This window comes from Notothenia rossii, assembly GCF_949606895.1.
Source record: "Notothenia rossii genome assembly, chromosome: 1".
NCBI lineage: Eukaryota > Metazoa > Chordata > Actinopteri > Perciformes > Nototheniidae > Notothenia > Notothenia rossii.
In genome coordinates this window covers 2,348,978-2,367,326 of record NC_136912.1, presented here as the reverse complement: position 1 = coordinate 2,367,326, position 18,349 = coordinate 2,348,978, and the positions used below count along the sequence as shown (strand labels likewise).

Here is an 18,349-nt window from a genome sequence, read left to right as displayed (position 1 = left end):
CCAACTGCTGCTTACAGTCCTTTCAAAATAAACGTCCTCTTTACAGGAAAATAAGAACTTGGTGAGCTGTAGTTTGGGTTTAAATAACTACGAATGATGCGTTACTCAAATACATGACAAATAAATACAAATCAGGTTTCACACGGGACACTAACAGCCGTCTCTTAAATAAGAGTCAGGTGTTTGTAGATCCATCGATTCAACCTGACCTCTAGGCTTCAAGTCTCTTTATACTCACTGATTCACAATAACGTGGAATACATACGGATTGATTTCGTGGGATTTACACTAAACTAAAGCGCTACGACAATGGCGTTGTGTCTCTTTGTTGTTGTTATGAATCTATTTTCCAAACATACCCTCAAATAGAAAAGTACTTCCACACTTTTGGAGCATTTTCCAACAAATGTCCACCAACACGAGCAAACTACTGCTTACAGTCCTCTCAAAATAAAATTCCTCTTCACAGGAAAGAAGAACTTGGTTAGCTTTAGGAGAAGGCTGTGGTTTGGGTTTCAATAACCACCAATGTGGCGTTACTGAAATACAGAAGACGACACATTAAAACCAGGTTTCACACGGGTCACGAACAGCCGTTTCTTGAGAGTCAGGTGTTTTTAGACCCATCGATCCACCTGACCTCGAGGCTCCATCTCCCTGTCCATCTTGCTGGTTGTTCATTCTGTGATTCTGTGTTGTGTGTCTTTGTGGTCTTTTTGTGACTCGTCCAGCTGCTTCTGACCACCTGACCCCTGAGGCCCCCAGAAATGCAATGACCCATCCTCTACCCTAACATATTCAGTAAACATAATGCAGATCACATATCCGGGACCACGAAAATATCCGATCAGCACCGAGAGAGGACACAGTCTCTTTCCAGCCATCTACATGAATAGCAACTTCATACACACACACACGCACACACACCACCTCCTCTACATTGCAGTCTTCAACTGTGCGATGGGGTCTTCACGTCACAAGCCTCCACTCCCTCCCCCCTGCACAGCCTCCATATATATCCCATTATGATAATAAAATACACACACACACACACACACACACACACACACGCACACACACACACACACACACACACACATCTTACCCATCTGTGCCTGTGTCGGATGTCTTTCAGAGGTTCATGGTGGAGGATCGGGTGGAGCTGCTCGTGTTTCTGCTCGTGTTTCTGCCGCTAAGCCATAATGCTGGTGATGCCGGGGGTCTTTTCGGGGTATTTTCGGTGTCCTCGCGGTGTGTTTTGAGGACCAGCAGAGGGTCTGCACGGTGCTGTTTCACCCCCAGGATCGGTACCTGCAGTGGGATGTCTCTCCTCCTCTCTCTCCCTCCTCCTCCTCCCTTCAATCCGACCGCGACAGAAAGCGGAAACGCGTCGTGCGTCAAAGGGATGGAGATGGAGACGGTGATGGAGGGGCTCGGTTCGATCGGTGCTTTTCTCCCGTTTTTCGGTCGTGTTTACGAGCTTCTGCCTGTCGCCTCCCTCATCTCTCTCTCTCCCTCTCTCTCTGCGTGATGCCCCCCCCTCTTTCTCTTCCTCTGTGACGCCTTTTCCGCTCCGAGCAAAAATAAGACCCCCCCCCTTTATTCCCTGATCTCTCCTTCACTGCTTCTTCCTCATCATCCTCCCCTCTCTCCCTTTTGATCAGACACAGCGAGCGAGCAAGCGTGTGTGTGTGTGTGTGTGGGGGGGTGTGTGTGTTTGCGTGCGTGCGTGCGTGCGTGCGTGCGTGTGTGTGTGTGTGAGAGAGAGAGAGTAGCCTCGCTAACTCCTCCCCGTTATGCTGCTTATCAGAGGAGAACAGGGAGGAAATATGAGAGCGAACGAGGGTGGGGGGTCTTTATAAAGCTTGCTATAATATAATATCCATGCATGCACTATAACCCAGTTTGAGATGCTGCACATTACTGCATGTCTGTGTTTAGTTGTGCATGCTTGAAATATGTAGAGACAAAAGTGCTATTTTGAGATAAAGGGGGTGGAGGGGGGGTACACATTGGGAAGTGTGGCCTGAGGGGGGCGCCAAAGAATCTGGTTTTCATCATTGATATCTTCATGTATGTATTGTACTATTTGTTGTTATACGTTCCTAAATTAATATAAATATTTTAATTATATCTTTCTTGTTTTATGTACAACAGCATATTATGACTGTGTGTGTGTCTGTGTGTGTGCGTACGTACGTGCGTGTGAATAAAAAAAAACTCATTCCCCTCATTAACAAAGATTTAGGTATAGGCTTAAGAGGTATTTTTGTACAAAAGCTGTTGCCCCAACTAACTCTACAGGATGCTCAAAACTAATAATAATAATAATAATAATACATTTCATTTATATAGCACACTTTCAAAAAAACGTCATCTCAAGGTGCTTACTACGTACATTTCAAAATGAAAGCCCCAGAAAGTAGTTAGGGCGCATTTTCACCTTTCTTATAACATAGTATTTTGACGAACTGAGACGTTTTATAGGTTGTTTCATTCAAAATCAGCTGACACTGAAATGAAACTCTAATATCTAAGCCTTTAGAGCAGGGGTGTCAAACTCAAGGCCCGGGGGCTAAATCCGGCCCGTGACTTCACTTCATGCGGCCCCACAAGAGCTTGCAAAAAAAATATTACGTTTATTATACGGTTACAGGCCGATTTACCTTTTGCCCATAAACTACATGTCCCACAATGCATCTCAAATTTGACTTTCCTCAAAATTTGACTTTTTTTCTCCAAATGTCACTTCTTTTTTTTCATTGACTTTTTTTTCCAGAATTTTGCTTTTCTCTTTAAACTATTTTGTGACATTCTCACTGATGAGATTTGCAATTATTTGCCCTAGACTTCTGCTTTCAGACGTAGTTAATTATGAAGTTATTACCTTATCCGATAATAATCCAATGCAGAGGAAATAATGGAATATACATTATTTTATATATTAAACATTTATATATGTATTTTTATATAGTCTTGAAGTTACAACTGGCCCTTTGAATGCAACCATAATGCGAATATGGCCCGCGATGAAATTGAGTTTGACACCCCTGCTTTAGAGTGTAAGTGTATCTTCAGAGGAGGAAGGAAGCGTGGAGCTTTGAGAGGACGTTTTTGATGATGTTGAAACACCATTTGAAAGAAGACCTCACCAAATACCAAATGTGACGATAATACATCCAATAATCAGAGGCATGTCAATCAAAATGAATATATCACCTACACTCTTCCTTATTGGTTTAATTAACTAACACACAATATGACGTTATTTAAATGGTCCGATGTTACGTAAAGTCGGTAAATATCCTACATTTGAAAAGCAGTTTGAGTGCAATGTGAAGTAAACCCATGATCTCCTTCCAGTTGAGGTCATTGATGCATCACTTTAAAAATCAATACTTCATCAAGCCACTCATTACACTGGTGTGTCTACTGGGATATTACCAGTAACGTTGGGCTAATAAAAACAGATCTCACTGATGAATTATGCAGAATAAACTCCATCACTGCACTTACTGTACGTTTGTATTTTTAGGAAGTTAAAGTGTTCCTGTTTCAGAGCTCAACGCACTCACACATTCCTTCCCTTTGTTACTGTCTATCTGACACAGAGAAACACGTGTAATACATGTTTGTGTTACATGAGCTGCAGGTAGGTAAACACACACACGAACACACACACACACACACACACACACACACACACACACACACACACACACACACACACACACACACACACACACACACACACACACACACACACACACACACACACACACACACACACACACACACACACACACACACACACACACACACACTGCAAAATATTCAGCTAAAGAGCCTTCTCTGATCACACTGGAGATAAGAAGGACTTTTATCCGAGTCCAGACCATCTGAACCGGTGCTGTCGGAGTCAGATTTCAACTCAACGACCACCGAGCTTTCCTCAGATTAAATTCCAGAGTGACGGGAGAGAAACGTGGAGACAGACTCAAGGCAAGGTTAAAGAGATGCTGTGAGGATAAAAGGCAAGGAGACGAAACCAAACCATGGATCAAAAAGAGAACTGGATACAGCGTTGGAGGCGGGGCCCCGATTATTACTATGAAGGTTGCTCAGTGCTTGAAGCCTAAAAAGCTTGACTTCCAGGTAAGAAATGACCTGTACATTCTGAATAAATGACACCATAGAGTAAGTAAGCACATTAGCGAGCTCAACATTAGCTTAGCTGTGGTGACGTGAAGTCATGTGACCGTGCTGTAGTTCCTTTATAGCCCAACATTAGCCACCTTTAGCTTAGCGGTGGTGACGTGAAGTCATGTGACCGTGCTGTTCCTTTAGAGTCCAGCATTAGGCACCTTTATGTAGTACCTCTATTCCTATATCATACCAAGAACAGAGGCGCTAACATCTTCCTAGGTTCGTAAAGTGGTATGCCGTGAATAACTCTGGGAAAAGTTCGATTTTAGTTGAATATTTTACATTTTATTGCCAGCAGTGTTCAACAACATTTACATTAAATTGTGCCAAAAGTATGAAAAGGAATGAAAATAAAAAATAGAGCTCTTTACCAGTGGCGCAAAAAGTGGGTATGCACTATATGCGACGCATAGGGGCGCCACACCAGTGGCCCAACAAGCGATGGTAAAAAAAAAAAATTAAATTAAATTAAAATAAAAGGGTATTTTCTTTATGTTTCTAAATAGTTTCTGCATTTCCTTAAGGTTTTAAAACATTTTAGAGGAGTAATATGCTAGAGAAGGGCGCCCTATCTCATAAGATTCCATCATAGAATTTTGACATAGAGGAGGGAGCACGAGCAGGGACGCCGTGAACACTGAGGAGCAGGCGCTCGTTGTGAGTTAACGTCAAAAAGAAATCATGGATAAACCAAAAAAGCGGTCGGGGGCAGAAAATAGAAAAAGAAAGAGGGAAAAGGAGACGGCGTGTCAAGGGATGCGACAACAGCTAAATAAGTGGATGTTGAAAGGCAACAGGTAGGAATAGGATGATTTAAAGTGTGACGTCTGTCTGTGCTTGGAAATATTGACTGGCTAGCGTATGCTAACACTGGGCATGTAGCAGCCAAAGGTGGGTGGGTTTATGGCTAGCTTAGAATATGCAAACCAATGTTGCTGCGCCAGCGCTGACATGGAAAGTATGAGGTAGCATGTACAATAAATGACAAGAATCTGGAAAACATAACTAATGCAATAACTCTGGTTTATCATGGAATCATGCACACATTTGCTACCAAATAAGAGGCTTGCAAATGTCAGTTCATGTTAACAGACTGTTCTCAGATTGGCTAGTGTTTGCTAACACTAGCAGCTGAAGTGTGGTTTACGGCTAGCTTTAATGCAAACCGATGTTTCTGATAGCTACATTTAGATTTTGGTTAAACCCCATGCATGTCACGTCCAAATTGTATTAAGGTAAAATAACAACTGGTAAATATAAGGTAGCATGCACAATAAATGTCAAGAAGCTGGAAAACATAGCTAACCATGGAATCATTTAAATATGTTGTGCTGCCATTAGCTGTCTATGTTAGCTGTGCTGTCAGACATACAGGCTATACATCTGTTTGGTGACACAGAAGCTGTTATTACAGGGTCACATCTCTTTACAGGTCTGTGCTAAGTAGCTCTCCGTATTTGTTCTTTTAAAATTCAAAATGTGAATGTACTTTCAACAGCAGCACAACCTTACACGGCATAATGGTGTTTTTTATTTGTTCTTTTAAAATCCAAAATGTGAATGTACTTTCAACAGCAGCACAACCTTACACGGCATAATAGTGTTGTTTTTTTTATTATTAAGTTGCCTTATCACTGGGCTGATATAATAATTTAATTTAGACAGCTGCTTTAACAGTGAATTCATTTTATTCAGGTGTGAGGATGGTGGCTCAGGAAAGACAGGGGAAGGCAACAGGTAGGTCTAACATTAGGTGTAAGTGTAGGGGTCTTGATACCAACAGATTCATTTCGTAATATTATTTTAATATTATTAATAAGGAAAAACTAATATGGAAAATCTATTTCATAATGTTTGTTTGACAATATATCTTAGTGGAAAAGAACACAGGCAAGGAGTGAATGAGACAGACATGAGGTCGGCGATGGCATCAAGTAGAGATGAGACCAGTGATGATGTCAGGTAGTAGGAGTTCTATTAGTTTGACCACACAAAACTCAATGTCCAGTATGGTTTGAAGTTCTGTTGACCAACCTATTCACTGTGTCCTTTTTGGGGATAATAGTGCAGACGGAGATGGAGAGCCACTCACCACAGAGGTGGAATTTGAGGAGATTGTCGAACCGAGAGGTGACGATGAGGTGGAAGAGAATGTCGAACCGAGAGGTGAAGATGAGGTGGAAGAGAATGTGGAACAGAGAGGTGAAGATGAGGTGGAAGAGAATGTCGAACCGAGAGGTGAAGATGAGGTGGAAGAGAATGTGGAACAGAGAGGTGAAGATGAGGTGGAAGAGAATGTCGAACAGAGAGGTGAAGATGAGGTTGTGGAACAGAGAGGTGAAGAGGAGAGGGCTGAGTCAAGGCCTTACTCAGAAGATCCATCAGACTGGCCACCACCACATCAGATTGGGGACTCATTTAGGCAGTGTGTTGTTGAAAATGGCCCACACAAATGTCCTGATGGGCCATATCCAAGATCAGAGAAGTCTAGAAGGTGTTTTTCGAAAGCGTATTGTTTTCGCACAATGTCAAATGGAGAGAAAGTTGCACGAGATTGGTTACTGTATTCTAAAAGTACGAATAAGGTGTATTGTTTTGCGTGTAAACTTTTCGGTGGAGCTAGCGTTGTTGACACACGCTTTGTGGTGGGATATAATAACTGGCAGAGTCTTTCAAAAACGCTGCAGCACCATGAAACCAGTGGTTTACACATCAACGCGTATCTTTTGTGGAAAGAATTAACATCTCGCTTACGCCTTGGTAAGACAATTGACAGTACCTTGCAAAAAGCCATAGAAGCTGAAAAGGCACACTGGAGAAGCGTGTTAACGAGAGTGATCGATTGCATACTCTTTCTCGCAGAAAGGAACTTGCCACTGAGGGGGAAGAATGCTACATTAGGAGATCCTAAAAATGGAAATTTTCTGGGTGTCCTTGAGGTCATAGCACGATATGATGTCACACTAGCAGAGCATCTTAGAAAGGTAGCGGCTAAAAAAACCACAGGATATCTTTCCTGGTGCACTCAGAATGAATTTTTAGATTCAATTGCAGACTGTGTACTTGGTAAAATGTGTGCCCAGGTCAAAGCCTCCAAGTACTTTGCTGTGGAGTTGGATTGCACTCCTGACATTTCAAAGCAGGAGCAGGCCTCAGTCATAATCCGGTATGTTCATACGGACGACAAAAAGAAAGCCACCATCAATGAGTCTTTTGTTGGCTTCATAGTTGTGAAGGACACAACTGGTAAAGGTCTCACAGAAACACTGACTGGGGTGCTGGATAGCCTGGGGTTGGAGTTGAAGAATTGTAGGGGACAGAGTTATGACAATGGCTCGAATATGAGAGGTATACACAAAGGTGTTCAAGCCTTGGTGCAGCAGAAGTGTCCAGAGGCACTATTCATCCCCTGCTGTAGCCACAGTCTCAACCTTCTCCTATGTGATGCTGCATCATCAAACAGAGTGTGTCTTACCTTTTTTGGCACTATCCAGAGACTGTACACCATTTTTTCAGCTTCGGTGAAGAGGTGGGATATCCTCAAAGAGTTTGTGGACATTACTCTAAAGCCTCTCAGTGAAACCAGGTGGGAGGCGAAAATAGACTCTGTCAATGCTGTGCGTTTCCAGTTAGGGGGGATTCTTGACGCTTTGGAAAAGCTTGAGGAAGTGGAAAAAGACGGCAAAACAGTCTCAGAGGCAAAGTCGCCCTCTGGCGAGATTGTTACCATGGAGTTTCTGATGTGCCTCTTGATTTGGTATGATCTATTGTCAGAGATCAAGTTTGTTAGCAAGGCAATGCAAGCAGTGAACATTTCGATGGACACTGCCATAAGGATGATCGATTCTCTGAAAGAATTCTTCTGTAAGTATAGAGAGGAGGGGTTTCAGAAATCCCTTGACATTGCACGCAGACTAGCCATTGAGATGGATGCTTCCCCTGACTTTAAGGAAAGACGTTGCAGAAAGCAAAAGAGATTTCATGGAGATGATTCAAGCACTGGCCATTTTGAACAGGAACCTGAGACCCATTTTAGGTGCATGGTTTTTAATGTTATTGTTGACACTGTAATTCAGGAGTTGTCTGACAGATTTTGCAATCTTCAGCTTGTGTCCGAAAAGTTTAAGTTCATTTACAAAATGGAACACATGACAAAAGCTGAGTTGGAGGAATCAGTGACAAGATATGCACTGGCTACCGATGATGTTTCAAGGGATATCATTCAGGAAATGTACCCAGCAAGCCGTCTACTTAGGGGGCATGAAAAGGCTCTGGATAAACTAAATGTCCTCCTACAGGAGAACCTTGATTTGGTTTTCCCAAATCTGACAGTAGCCCTGAGAGTTTTCCTGACAATGCCTATGACAGTTGCCTCTGCCGAGAGATCATTCAGCAAGCTAAAGCTGATTAAAACATACCTTCATTCCAACATGAGCAATGATCGCTTAACCCAATTAGCAGTCATTTCAATTGAAAACAGTGTGGCACGAACTGTTTCATTCGATGCAATACTAGATAAATGGGCAAGTGCAAAGGCACGCCATGTTACGATTTAGTAGCAACTAAAGAGTGCTCTACTACAATCTCAGGTAGCAACATTGTTACATAAGCTACATCATTTTTTAATTTTTTTTATTTATTAGCTTATTTGTCAGGGGCCGTGTACAAGACAGTTCAGGTACCAGAGTTAGCTATAAAGTGATTTACATCTGTGGTTGTTGTTAACAGAGTGTGTTCTAATGGATCTTTGTAAGCTTACTTTTGCATTTTAATGTTTTAATGTTTTATGTTGCATTGATTATAATGATTGTAAATGTGTAAATGTGTTTATTATTTAATGATGGTAGACCTACAGTGGCTGATATGCTTTAAAATAAACCCTTATTATTTAAAGGCCATGTCCAGCAGACTTATTTATTTATTATTACTATATATATATATATATAATATATATATAAAAAATTTTTTTTGGGGGGGGGGGCGCATACCCCCCTGACACAGGGCAGCTGCGCCCCTGCTCTTTACTACACAAATAGAAATAGTCTCTTCCCTTTGATCAAGAGAATTCAAATCAGTTCAGTTTGGTGTGTGTGTGTGTGTGTGTGTGTGTGTGTGTGTGTGTGTGTGTGTGTGTGTGTGTGTGTGTGTGTGTGTGTGTGTGTGTGTGTGTGTACTGCTATGGCTCTTCCACTCGGGTAGGGCAGGTCACGCGTCCTCTGTAGGCAGGTCCAACGGTAGGCCACACCGCTTCCAACAACCGCTCACAGATTCACTGGGCTTGGCTCGCCATCAATCCAAAGTCAGATTGGATCTGGCTTGCTGACATCAATAAAAAACCAACCGGAGTTTCTACACTTATAAGACGACACAGGCTGTCGTCTTCTAGTTCGGGTTCACACAGGGGTTCTTGCAGGTCAGAGTTTGTCAACTGATATAGTTGAGAGTACAAATAACACTTTTTAAATACTATTACTACACTAGGAGCTGCTCAACTTATGTCTCTGCGTCTTCAGGGTGTTCACAGGGAAAAAGAGAGAGAGAGAGGTGGAGTGATTCGCACCACTTATTACCCTGGGTGAACATTCTAGAGTGCTCCGTGCGGAAACAACATGTATTCATACATCTAAATGACATAAAGGAGTTTAGTAGCCCTATATTTCATATGGGTTACATTTAGCTTAGCGGTGGTGACGTGAAGTCATGTGACCGTGCTGTAGTTCCTTTATAGCCCAACATTAGCCTCCTTTAGCTTAGCGGTGGTGACGTGAAGTCATGTGACCGTGCTGTAGTTCCTTTATAGCCCAACATTAGCCTCCTTTAGCTTAGCGGTGGTGTTGTGAAGTCATGTGACCGTGCTGTAGTTCCTTTATAGCCCAACATTAGCCTCCTTTAGCTTAGCGATGGTGACGTGAAGTCATGTGACCGTGCTGTAGTTCCTTTATAGCCCAACATTAGCCTCCTTTAGCTTAGCGATGGTGACGTGAAGTCATGTGACCGTGCTGTAGTTCCTTTATAGCCCAACATTAGCCTCCTTTAGCTTAGCGGTGGTGTTGTGAAGTCATGTGACCGTGCTGTAGTTCCTTTATAGCCCAACATTAGCCTCCTTTAGCTTAGCGGTGGTGACGTGAAGTCATGTGACCGTGCTGTAGTTCCTTTATAGCCCAACATTAGCCTCCTTTAGCTTAGCAGTGGTGACGTGAAGTCATGTGACCGTGCTGTAGTTCCTTTATAGCCCAACATTAGCCTCCTTTAGCTTAGCGGTGGTGTTGTGAAGTCATGTGACCGTGCTGTAGTTCCTTTATAGCCCAACATTAGCCTCCTTTAGCTTAGCGATGGTGACGTGAAGTCATGTGACCGTGCTGTAGTTCCTTTATAGCCCAACATTAGCCTCCTTTAGCTTAGCGGTGGTGACGTGAAGTCATGTGACCGTGCTGTAGTTCCTTTATAGCCCAACATTAGCCTCCTTTAGCTTAGCGGTGGTGTTGTGAAGTCATGTGACCGTGCTGTAGTTCCTTTATAGCCCAACATTAGCCTCCTTTAGCTTAGCAGTGGTGACGTGAAGTCATGTGACCGTGCTGTAGTTCCTTTATAGCCCAACATTAGCCTCCTTTAGCTTAGCGGTGGTGTTGTGAAGTCATGTGACCGTGCTGTAGTTCCTTTATAGCCCAACATTAGCCTCCTTTAGCTTAGCGATGGTGACGTGAAGTCATGTGACCGTGCTGTAGTTCCTTTATAGCCCAACATTAGCCTCCTTTAGCTTAGCGGTGGTGACGTGAAGTCATGTGACCGTGCTGTAGTTCCTTTATAGCCCAACATTAGCCTCCTTTAGCTTAGCGGTGGTGACGTGAAGTCATGTGACCGTGCTGTAGTTCCTTTATAGCCCAACATTAGCCTCCTTTAGCTTAGCGGTGGTGACGTGAAGTCATGTGACCGTGCTGTAGTTCCTTTATAGCCCAACATTAGCCTCCTTTAGCTTAGCAGTGGTGACGTGAAGTCATGTGACCGTGCTGTAGTTCCTTTATAGCTCAACATTAGCCTCCTTTAGCTTAGCAGTGGTGATGTGAAGTCATGTGACCGTGCTGTAGTTCCTTTATAGCCTAACCTTAGCCTCCTTTAGCTTAGCGGTGGTGACGTGAAGTCATGTGACCGTGCTGTAGTTCCTTTATAGCCCAACATTAGCCTCCTTTAGCTTAGCGGTGGTGATGTGAAGTCATGTGACCGTGCTGTAGTTCCTTTATAGCCTAACCTTAGCGTTTTACTTCAGAAAACATAAAGTGATATTAATGGAGATTATCCTCCTGAATTTAATGTGTAAATACCAACATCTGACCAATGCGGTCATTTGATTTACATGCAGTTAGATAAGAAGACCAATATTACGCTATGAATTTACACCGCCACAAAACGGCTAGCTCAAGTTAGCATTAAGAAAAATAAGCAGCCTAACTCAGTCCTGAATCTAAAAAAACATAAAAATCTACCCAATATAGCACCTTAAGAAAGGAAATCATGTCCAAATGAGAAACAAAACACCTTTTCTGTTATTGTGCTAAACTAAGCTAACTGCCTCTAGCTATATATTCAACAAACATGATCATGACATGAATATTTATCAAATGTTATTTGCCTAAAAAAGCTCATCAGTGTTTCCCAAAAGACTCTTCCTTTCACACAATGCCTCACTTTTCTATACACTTCCTGATCAAATCTCTTATTTATCAAACAGTTCCCATGACCTCTGCTGTACATTCAAAGGGTGAGAGATTATTGCTAATATGCATGTGTTACTTCCTGTTGGTGTTTTTGCAAGACGATACTTTAATACATCTCAAAGGGTGTGTGAGGAAGCTGCAGGTGAACAAATGTCTGGACAAAAAATCAAACAATGACTTCTTCATAAGAGAAATTACTCATTACAGCTCCTTAAACAAACAAATCTTTCCACTTTAATCTCAGACACACACATTTCTTTTCGCAAGCATAAGCGATAGTAGCGTGTGAACTTACCTTCAAATCTGTCTCATGTTCTCCCCTGATCCTCCCAGGTGAGAAGCAGCAGGTGAGTGTGGGCTGAAACAACAACTCACCTGTGTGAACCTGAACACACCCTTCTGTTGAGATTGGTTCATCTTTAACTCTGATCCAATTCATCATTAGCAGAGGTGGGAAGTAGTGGAGTACAAATACTTAGTTACTGTACTTAACTTCATTTTCTGGTATCAGTACTTTACTCCACTACTTATCTTCTGACAACTTTTTACTTTGACTTCTTATATTTTGAACCCAAATACCTGTACTTTCTACTTCTTACATGTTGAACTCAAATACCTGTACTTTCTACTTCTTACATGTTGAACTCAAATACCTGTACTTTCTACTTCTTACATGTTGAACACAAATACCTGTACTTTCTACTTCTTACATGTTGAACCCAAATACCTGTACTTTCTACTTCTTACATGTTGAACACAAATACCTGTACTTTCTACTTCTTACATGTTGAACACAAATACCTGTACTTTCTACTTCTTACATGTTGAACACAAATACCTGTACTTTCTACTTCTTACATGTTGAACACAAATACCTGTACTTTCTACTTCTTACATGTTGAACCCAAATACCTGTACTTTCTACTTCTTACATGTTGAACACAAATACCTGTACTTTCTACTTCTTACATGCTGAACCCAAATACCTGTACTTTCTACTTCTTACATGTTGAACCCAAATACCTGTACTTTCTACTTCTTACATGTTGAACCCAAATACCTGTACTTTCTACTTCTTACATGTTGAACCCAAATACCTGTACTTTCTACTTCTTACATGTTGAACTCAAATACCTGTACTTTCTACTTCTTACATGTTGAACCCAAATACCTGTACTTTCTACTTCTTACATGTTGAACCCAAATACCTGTACTTTCTACTTCTTACATGTTGAACCCAAATACCTGTACTTTCTACTTCTCACATGTTGAACACAAATACCTGTACTTTCTACTTCTTACATGTTGAACACAAATACCTGTACTTTCTACTTCTTACATGTTGAACACAAATACCTGTACTTTCTACTTCTCACATGTTGAACCCAAATACCTGTACTTTCTACTTCTCTCATTTCCCAAACAGGCTGGTTCCTTTAGTCTGAATGTGTGTTTGGTGGCGTGATCATTATTATTTAGAGTCATTGCGTGCTATTGATTTGAACATGATCCGTGTATCCATCATTTCCTGGTCTTCTCTAAAGAAGAGGGACCAATGGAAACGTTGTCATGTTGTCGTTGGTCACCATGGAAACATTCATTAGCTAACAATGACATTATTGTTCTTTTAATATAAAGGGAGGTCAGGTACTCTTTAAAACAGCTGCTAGTTATGGGAACTTTTTACTGAAGTACATTTCAAAGCCCTTTTTACTTTTACTTGAGTAAAGAAGTTTAGTCAGTACTTCTACTTTCACCAGAGTATTTTTAAACACAAGTATCTGTACTTCTACTTGAGTAAAGGATGTGTGTACTTTTGCCATCTCTGATCACAATACATATTATTTTCAAGCGTTTGTCGACAGCTCTATTAAAATCCTAAAGTCTAACAGACGGAAATAAATCAATTTGAAAGCTTTCAATGAAGTAACAGTACATGTTGGTTACTCTTGAACTCTGATCCAATGAATCATAATAAAGGAAGATATCAGATTTTATCCAGCGACAGTTTGCTTCCTTTTCTTGTTTTGATATGAAAGTGATTACTCTGCGGGAGGAGAAGGATTTGCATGGCGCTGCACAACATGTCTCGGTGTCATGGTGAATAATCAGGTTACAGGATCAGCCGTTTGTGCTGCTAAAAGTCAGATAGAGCGAGAACATAAAGAGACCGGTTGGTGTTGGAAGATATATTCTTTGATGGATTCAAGTAGCTCTACATTGCCCTCTGATGGACTGAAACACACACCAAAACAAGGCAGAGAGAACACGTGGGCTGGGTTCCTCTGTCAGAGAGGAACAATGATTCATCACACGTTTCAAAGCAGAGTATTTACTTGTATTTCGTTGGAGATAAAGGGAATACCCTGATAAACAAAAATGCATGACAAACTGTGGTGTAAAGTAACTCTGTACGTTTACTCAAGTACTGTACTGAGGTACAAATATTTTCTACCGTCTGAGTACTTCTACTCAAGTACAAGATTTGAGTACTTCTACTTCTACTCAAGTACAAGATCTGAGTACTTCTACTTTTACTCAAGTACAAGATCTGAGTGCTTCTACTTTTACTCAAGTACAAGATCTGAGTACTTCTACTTTTACTCAAGATCTGAGTACTTCTACTTTTACTCAAGTACAAGATCTGAGTACTTCTACTTTTACTCAAGATCTGAGTACTTCTACTTTTACTCAAGTACAAGATCTGAGTACTTCTACTTTTACTCAAGATCTGAGTACTTCTACTTTTACTCAAGTACAAGATCTGAGTACTTCTACTTTTACTCAAGAACAAGATCTGAGTACTTCTACTTTTACTCAAGTACAAGATCTGAGTACTTCTACTTTTACTAAAGAACAAGATCTGAGTACTTCTACTTTTACTCAAGAACAAGATCTGAGTACTTCTACTTTTACTCAAGTACAAGATCTGAGTGCTTCTACTTTTACTCAAGTACAAGATCTGAGTACTTCTACTTTTACTCAAGTACAAGATCTGAGTACTTCTACTTTTACTCAAGTACAAGATCTGAGTACTTCTACTTTTACTCTAGTACAAGATCTGAGTACTTCTACTTTTACTCAAGTACATGATCTGAGTACTTCTACTTTTACTCAAGTACATGATCTGAGTACTTCTACTTTTACTCAAGTACATGATCTGAGTACTTCTACTTTTACTCAAGTACATGATCTGAGTACTTCTACTTTTACGCAAGTACAATATCTGAGTGCTTCTACTTTTACTCAAGTACAAGATCTGAGTACTTCTACTTTTACTCTAGAACAAGATCTGAGTACTTCTACTTTTACTCAAGATCTGAGTACTTCTACTTTTACTCAAGTACAAGATCTGAGTACTTCTACTTTTACTCAAGTACAAGATCTGAGTACTTCTACTTTTACTCTAGAACAAGATCTGAGTACTTCTACTTTTACTCAAGATCTGAGTACTTCTACTTTTACTCAAGTACATGATCTGAGTACTTCTACTTTTACTCTAGTACAAGATCTGAGTACTTCTACTTTTACTCAAGTACATGATCTGAGTACTTCTACTTTTACTCAAGTACATGATCTGAGTACTTCTACTTTTACGCAAGTACAATATCTGAGTGCTTCTACTTTTACTCAAGTACAAGATCTGAGTACTTCTACTTTTGTGTGTAGTATTCATCCACAGAGCCTTTTCTATAAACTAAGTGCAGTTGTGCTTCATTCGTCTAAAACATGTTTTGCAATTGATGATAAACCGTGCTTGCATTATGGAAACGTGGCGATGTGATTCATTTGCGTTAATATTTCTCTCAGGTTTCCATATTATTTGGAAGCGTTAAAGTTTCAAAGGAGGTGAAGAGGATGCACGTCACCGTCTAGTATCTGCACTTCAACACCCTCTTTACCATCAGATTAGAAAGGGCGTGTTTCAAGTCAAGCACCATTTGTATTTTTGGAAACAGGATCAGTCTGGTGTTGCAGAATGCCTCCAGAGCGTTGTTCATATACAAATATCTTGTTATAAATAAGACGAGTTCATTAAAGAAGCTCCAGGCGTGACTCTTCTTTAATGCGGTGCAATGAAAGAGACTATTATTAAAACATAAATGTGACAATTTGGTGAAAATCAAGACATAAAACTGGCATTTTTCACAAGTTCTCAGATCCAATGTTATCACCACGAGTCTTTTGGGGTTAAACTTTCATTACAAATACAAAAGTACTTTGAAACACATCCATAGAGTCCTTATAAGGCCTTGCAGTACATTGTGTCATCTGATTACTTTATGCATGTTCATGTTTACAATCTGGAGTTTTCACAATCACTAATAACCGGCATCGAGAACAGAAACATGTGTATTCACCAGTTCCTCCCAGCCTCATGGTGGTTATGGGCCCACTGGTTCCATGTGTCCTCGTGCACTTGAGTCCTTTACAATCCACGTGCCAGGAAGCCCTTTCTTTGCATCTTGTTTCCTCCGAGTCCTCCTCACGGTAAAACCAATTAACGCTCCACGCACACGCAATATTAAACGTAATATGTTTTAAAAAGGTAATTAAAAAAAAAAAGGGAAAATGGCTTAAATTGCTTTGAGTGTCTTCCATGCATGTTGGTGACTGATAGCGAGGTGCAGGAAGGAGTCCTAAAACATCGGAATTAGTCAGTTGTTCTGCATTTTGGTTCGCTTACCACAAAGTCAATGGGTTTCTGGATGTGTTTTTGGTTCGAAGCCTCAAATAATGTCTTAAAACCGGGACGACGAAGAAACACCACATCCTGCACCTCTCTATTAACGGTGATGAATACAAAATCTGAAGTGAGAATGAAAAATGTTCTGTTGCATCTCCTTCCCGTTAGGAAAGTTATTCTTTACACATTAAAAGCGTTTCGTCGCTCGTCCCAACCCCCGTTTTAAAGTCTTTTTTTCACTCCGTGTCCCTGAGAACGCAGTCTGTCTCTTTGCTTCTGGTTTCCTCCGAGTCTTCCTCACGGTCAAACGAATTAACGCTCCACGAACCGAGATATTTTACATATTATTCAACGGTACAAGTAAAATGGCTTGAATTGCTTTGAGTTTCTTCCATGCATGTCGGTGACGGATAGCGAGGTGCAGGAAGGAGTCCGAAAACATCGGAATTATTCAGTTTTTCTCCATTTTGGTTCGCTTACCACGAAGTCAATGGGTTTCTGGAAGTGTTTTTGGTTCGAAGCCTCAAATAACGTCTTAAAAAACTGAGTGTCTAAATGAGACGACGAAGAAACACCACATCCTGCACCTCTCTATCAAGGGTGATGAATACAAAATCTGAAGTGAGAATGAAAAACGTTCTGTTGCATCTCCTTCCCGTTACGACGGTTATTTTAAACATTAAAAGCGTTTCATCGCTCGTCCCAACCCCCGTTTAAAATATTAGTCTTTTTTTTCAATCCGTGTCCCCGATTCTTCCACCTCTTACTCTTCTTCCTCCTCAGGACACTTATTTGTGAGACGGGGAGAGTTGCTCCGTACGTCGTAAATAAAAATAAAAACATCAAAAGCATATTCATCGGTCGTCCCAACCCCCGTTTAAAATCGCTCATCCCAACCCCCGCTTTAAAATATTAGTCTTTTTTTTCAATCCGTGTCCGTGAGAACAGTCTGTATCTCCCCTCCTCTTCCTCCTCACTGGGGTCCCAGTCCCCCCCCCTCGCTGTGGTCGCTCCCCCACAGCCGGTAGAACTGGGTGAAGTCGACGTACGGAGGGACCCTCCCCGTCTCATCGGGCTGAGCCGCCTGACTGCCTCTCTGCCGGAAGAGGCTGCCGTCCCCCGAGCTGGAGCTGGAGCTCTGGGTCTGAGTGTTGGTGGACTGGAGGGTGGCTGTGGGACTCTGACTGCTGGGGAGGAAGAGGAGGGAGGAAGAGGAGGGGAGAGGGAGAGGAGGAGGGGGGGAGGTGGGGAAGGAGAACAGGGAGGTGGAGATGGGGAGAGGAGAAAAGACAGGGGAGAAAGGGAGTTCAATTATAGGCTGCAGGATGTCAACGGAGGTGTGAAGGGTGGGGGGGGGGAACGAGCTGGAGGAGGAAGGGCGGAGAGGAAGAGGAGAAGATATGAAGACGGGGGAAAGTCGTGGACGACGGGAAACGGTAGGGAGAAGGAGAAGGAGAAGGAGAAGGAGAAGAAGGGATAAATGAGAGAAACAGGAAAGAAAAAGGGAATTACAGAGTCAAACAAAAACACAGAAATGAAAACGGAGGGAAAAGTTAAGATAAAAAGGGGGATGGAAATACAGAGGAGAAGATATAAAAACAGAGGGAAACCAAGAGAGTAACGAGGGAGACGTCGTGGAAATCGGGAAATGGTAAGGAGAAGGAATAAGTGAGAGAAAACAGGAAAAGAAACGGTAGAACAAAGGAGAGGAAAACGGTGAAACGGTGGAGGAAAAGGGAATTAC

The 18,349-nt window shown here is 41.5% G+C and overlaps 2 protein-coding genes across 3 annotated transcripts in view; one reads left to right on the top strand and one right to left on the bottom strand.

Annotated features, from left to right (window-relative positions):
- Window positions 1-4,875: 4,875 nt before the first annotated feature.
- Window positions 4,876-9,014, top strand: LOC307025326 (zinc finger MYM-type protein 1-like). The gene is made up of 2 exons (XM_079659961.1): window positions 4,876-5,003; window positions 5,902-9,014. The coding sequence occupies exon 2, from the start codon at window positions 6,732-6,734 to the stop codon at window positions 8,760-8,762; it is 2,031 nt and encodes a 676-aa protein (XP_079516087.1). The 5' UTR covers window positions 4,876-5,003; window positions 5,902-6,731; the 3' UTR covers window positions 8,763-9,014.
- Window positions 9,015-15,963: 6,949 nt separating this feature from the next.
- tab1 (TGF-beta activated kinase 1/MAP3K7 binding protein 1) overlaps window positions 15,964-18,349 on the bottom strand; it is a 32,077-nt gene continuing 29,691 nt past the window's right edge. Inside the window, exon 11 of one of the 2 annotated variants that reach the window (XM_079657180.1) lies at window positions 15,964-17,792. In XM_079657180.1, the coding sequence (XP_079513306.1) occupies window positions 17,579-17,792 (214 nt within the window). In that variant the 3' untranslated portion in view covers window positions 15,964-17,578. The remainder of the gene's footprint in view (window positions 17,793-18,349) is intronic. The other variant, XM_079657181.1, reaches the window with a different exon arrangement.

What these genes read in the sequence shown, in the direction of transcription:
- LOC307025326 (XM_079659961.1), top strand. Translation starts at nt 6,732, where the DNA reads ATGTCAAATGGAGAGAAAGTTGCACGAGATTGGTTACTGTATTCTAAA.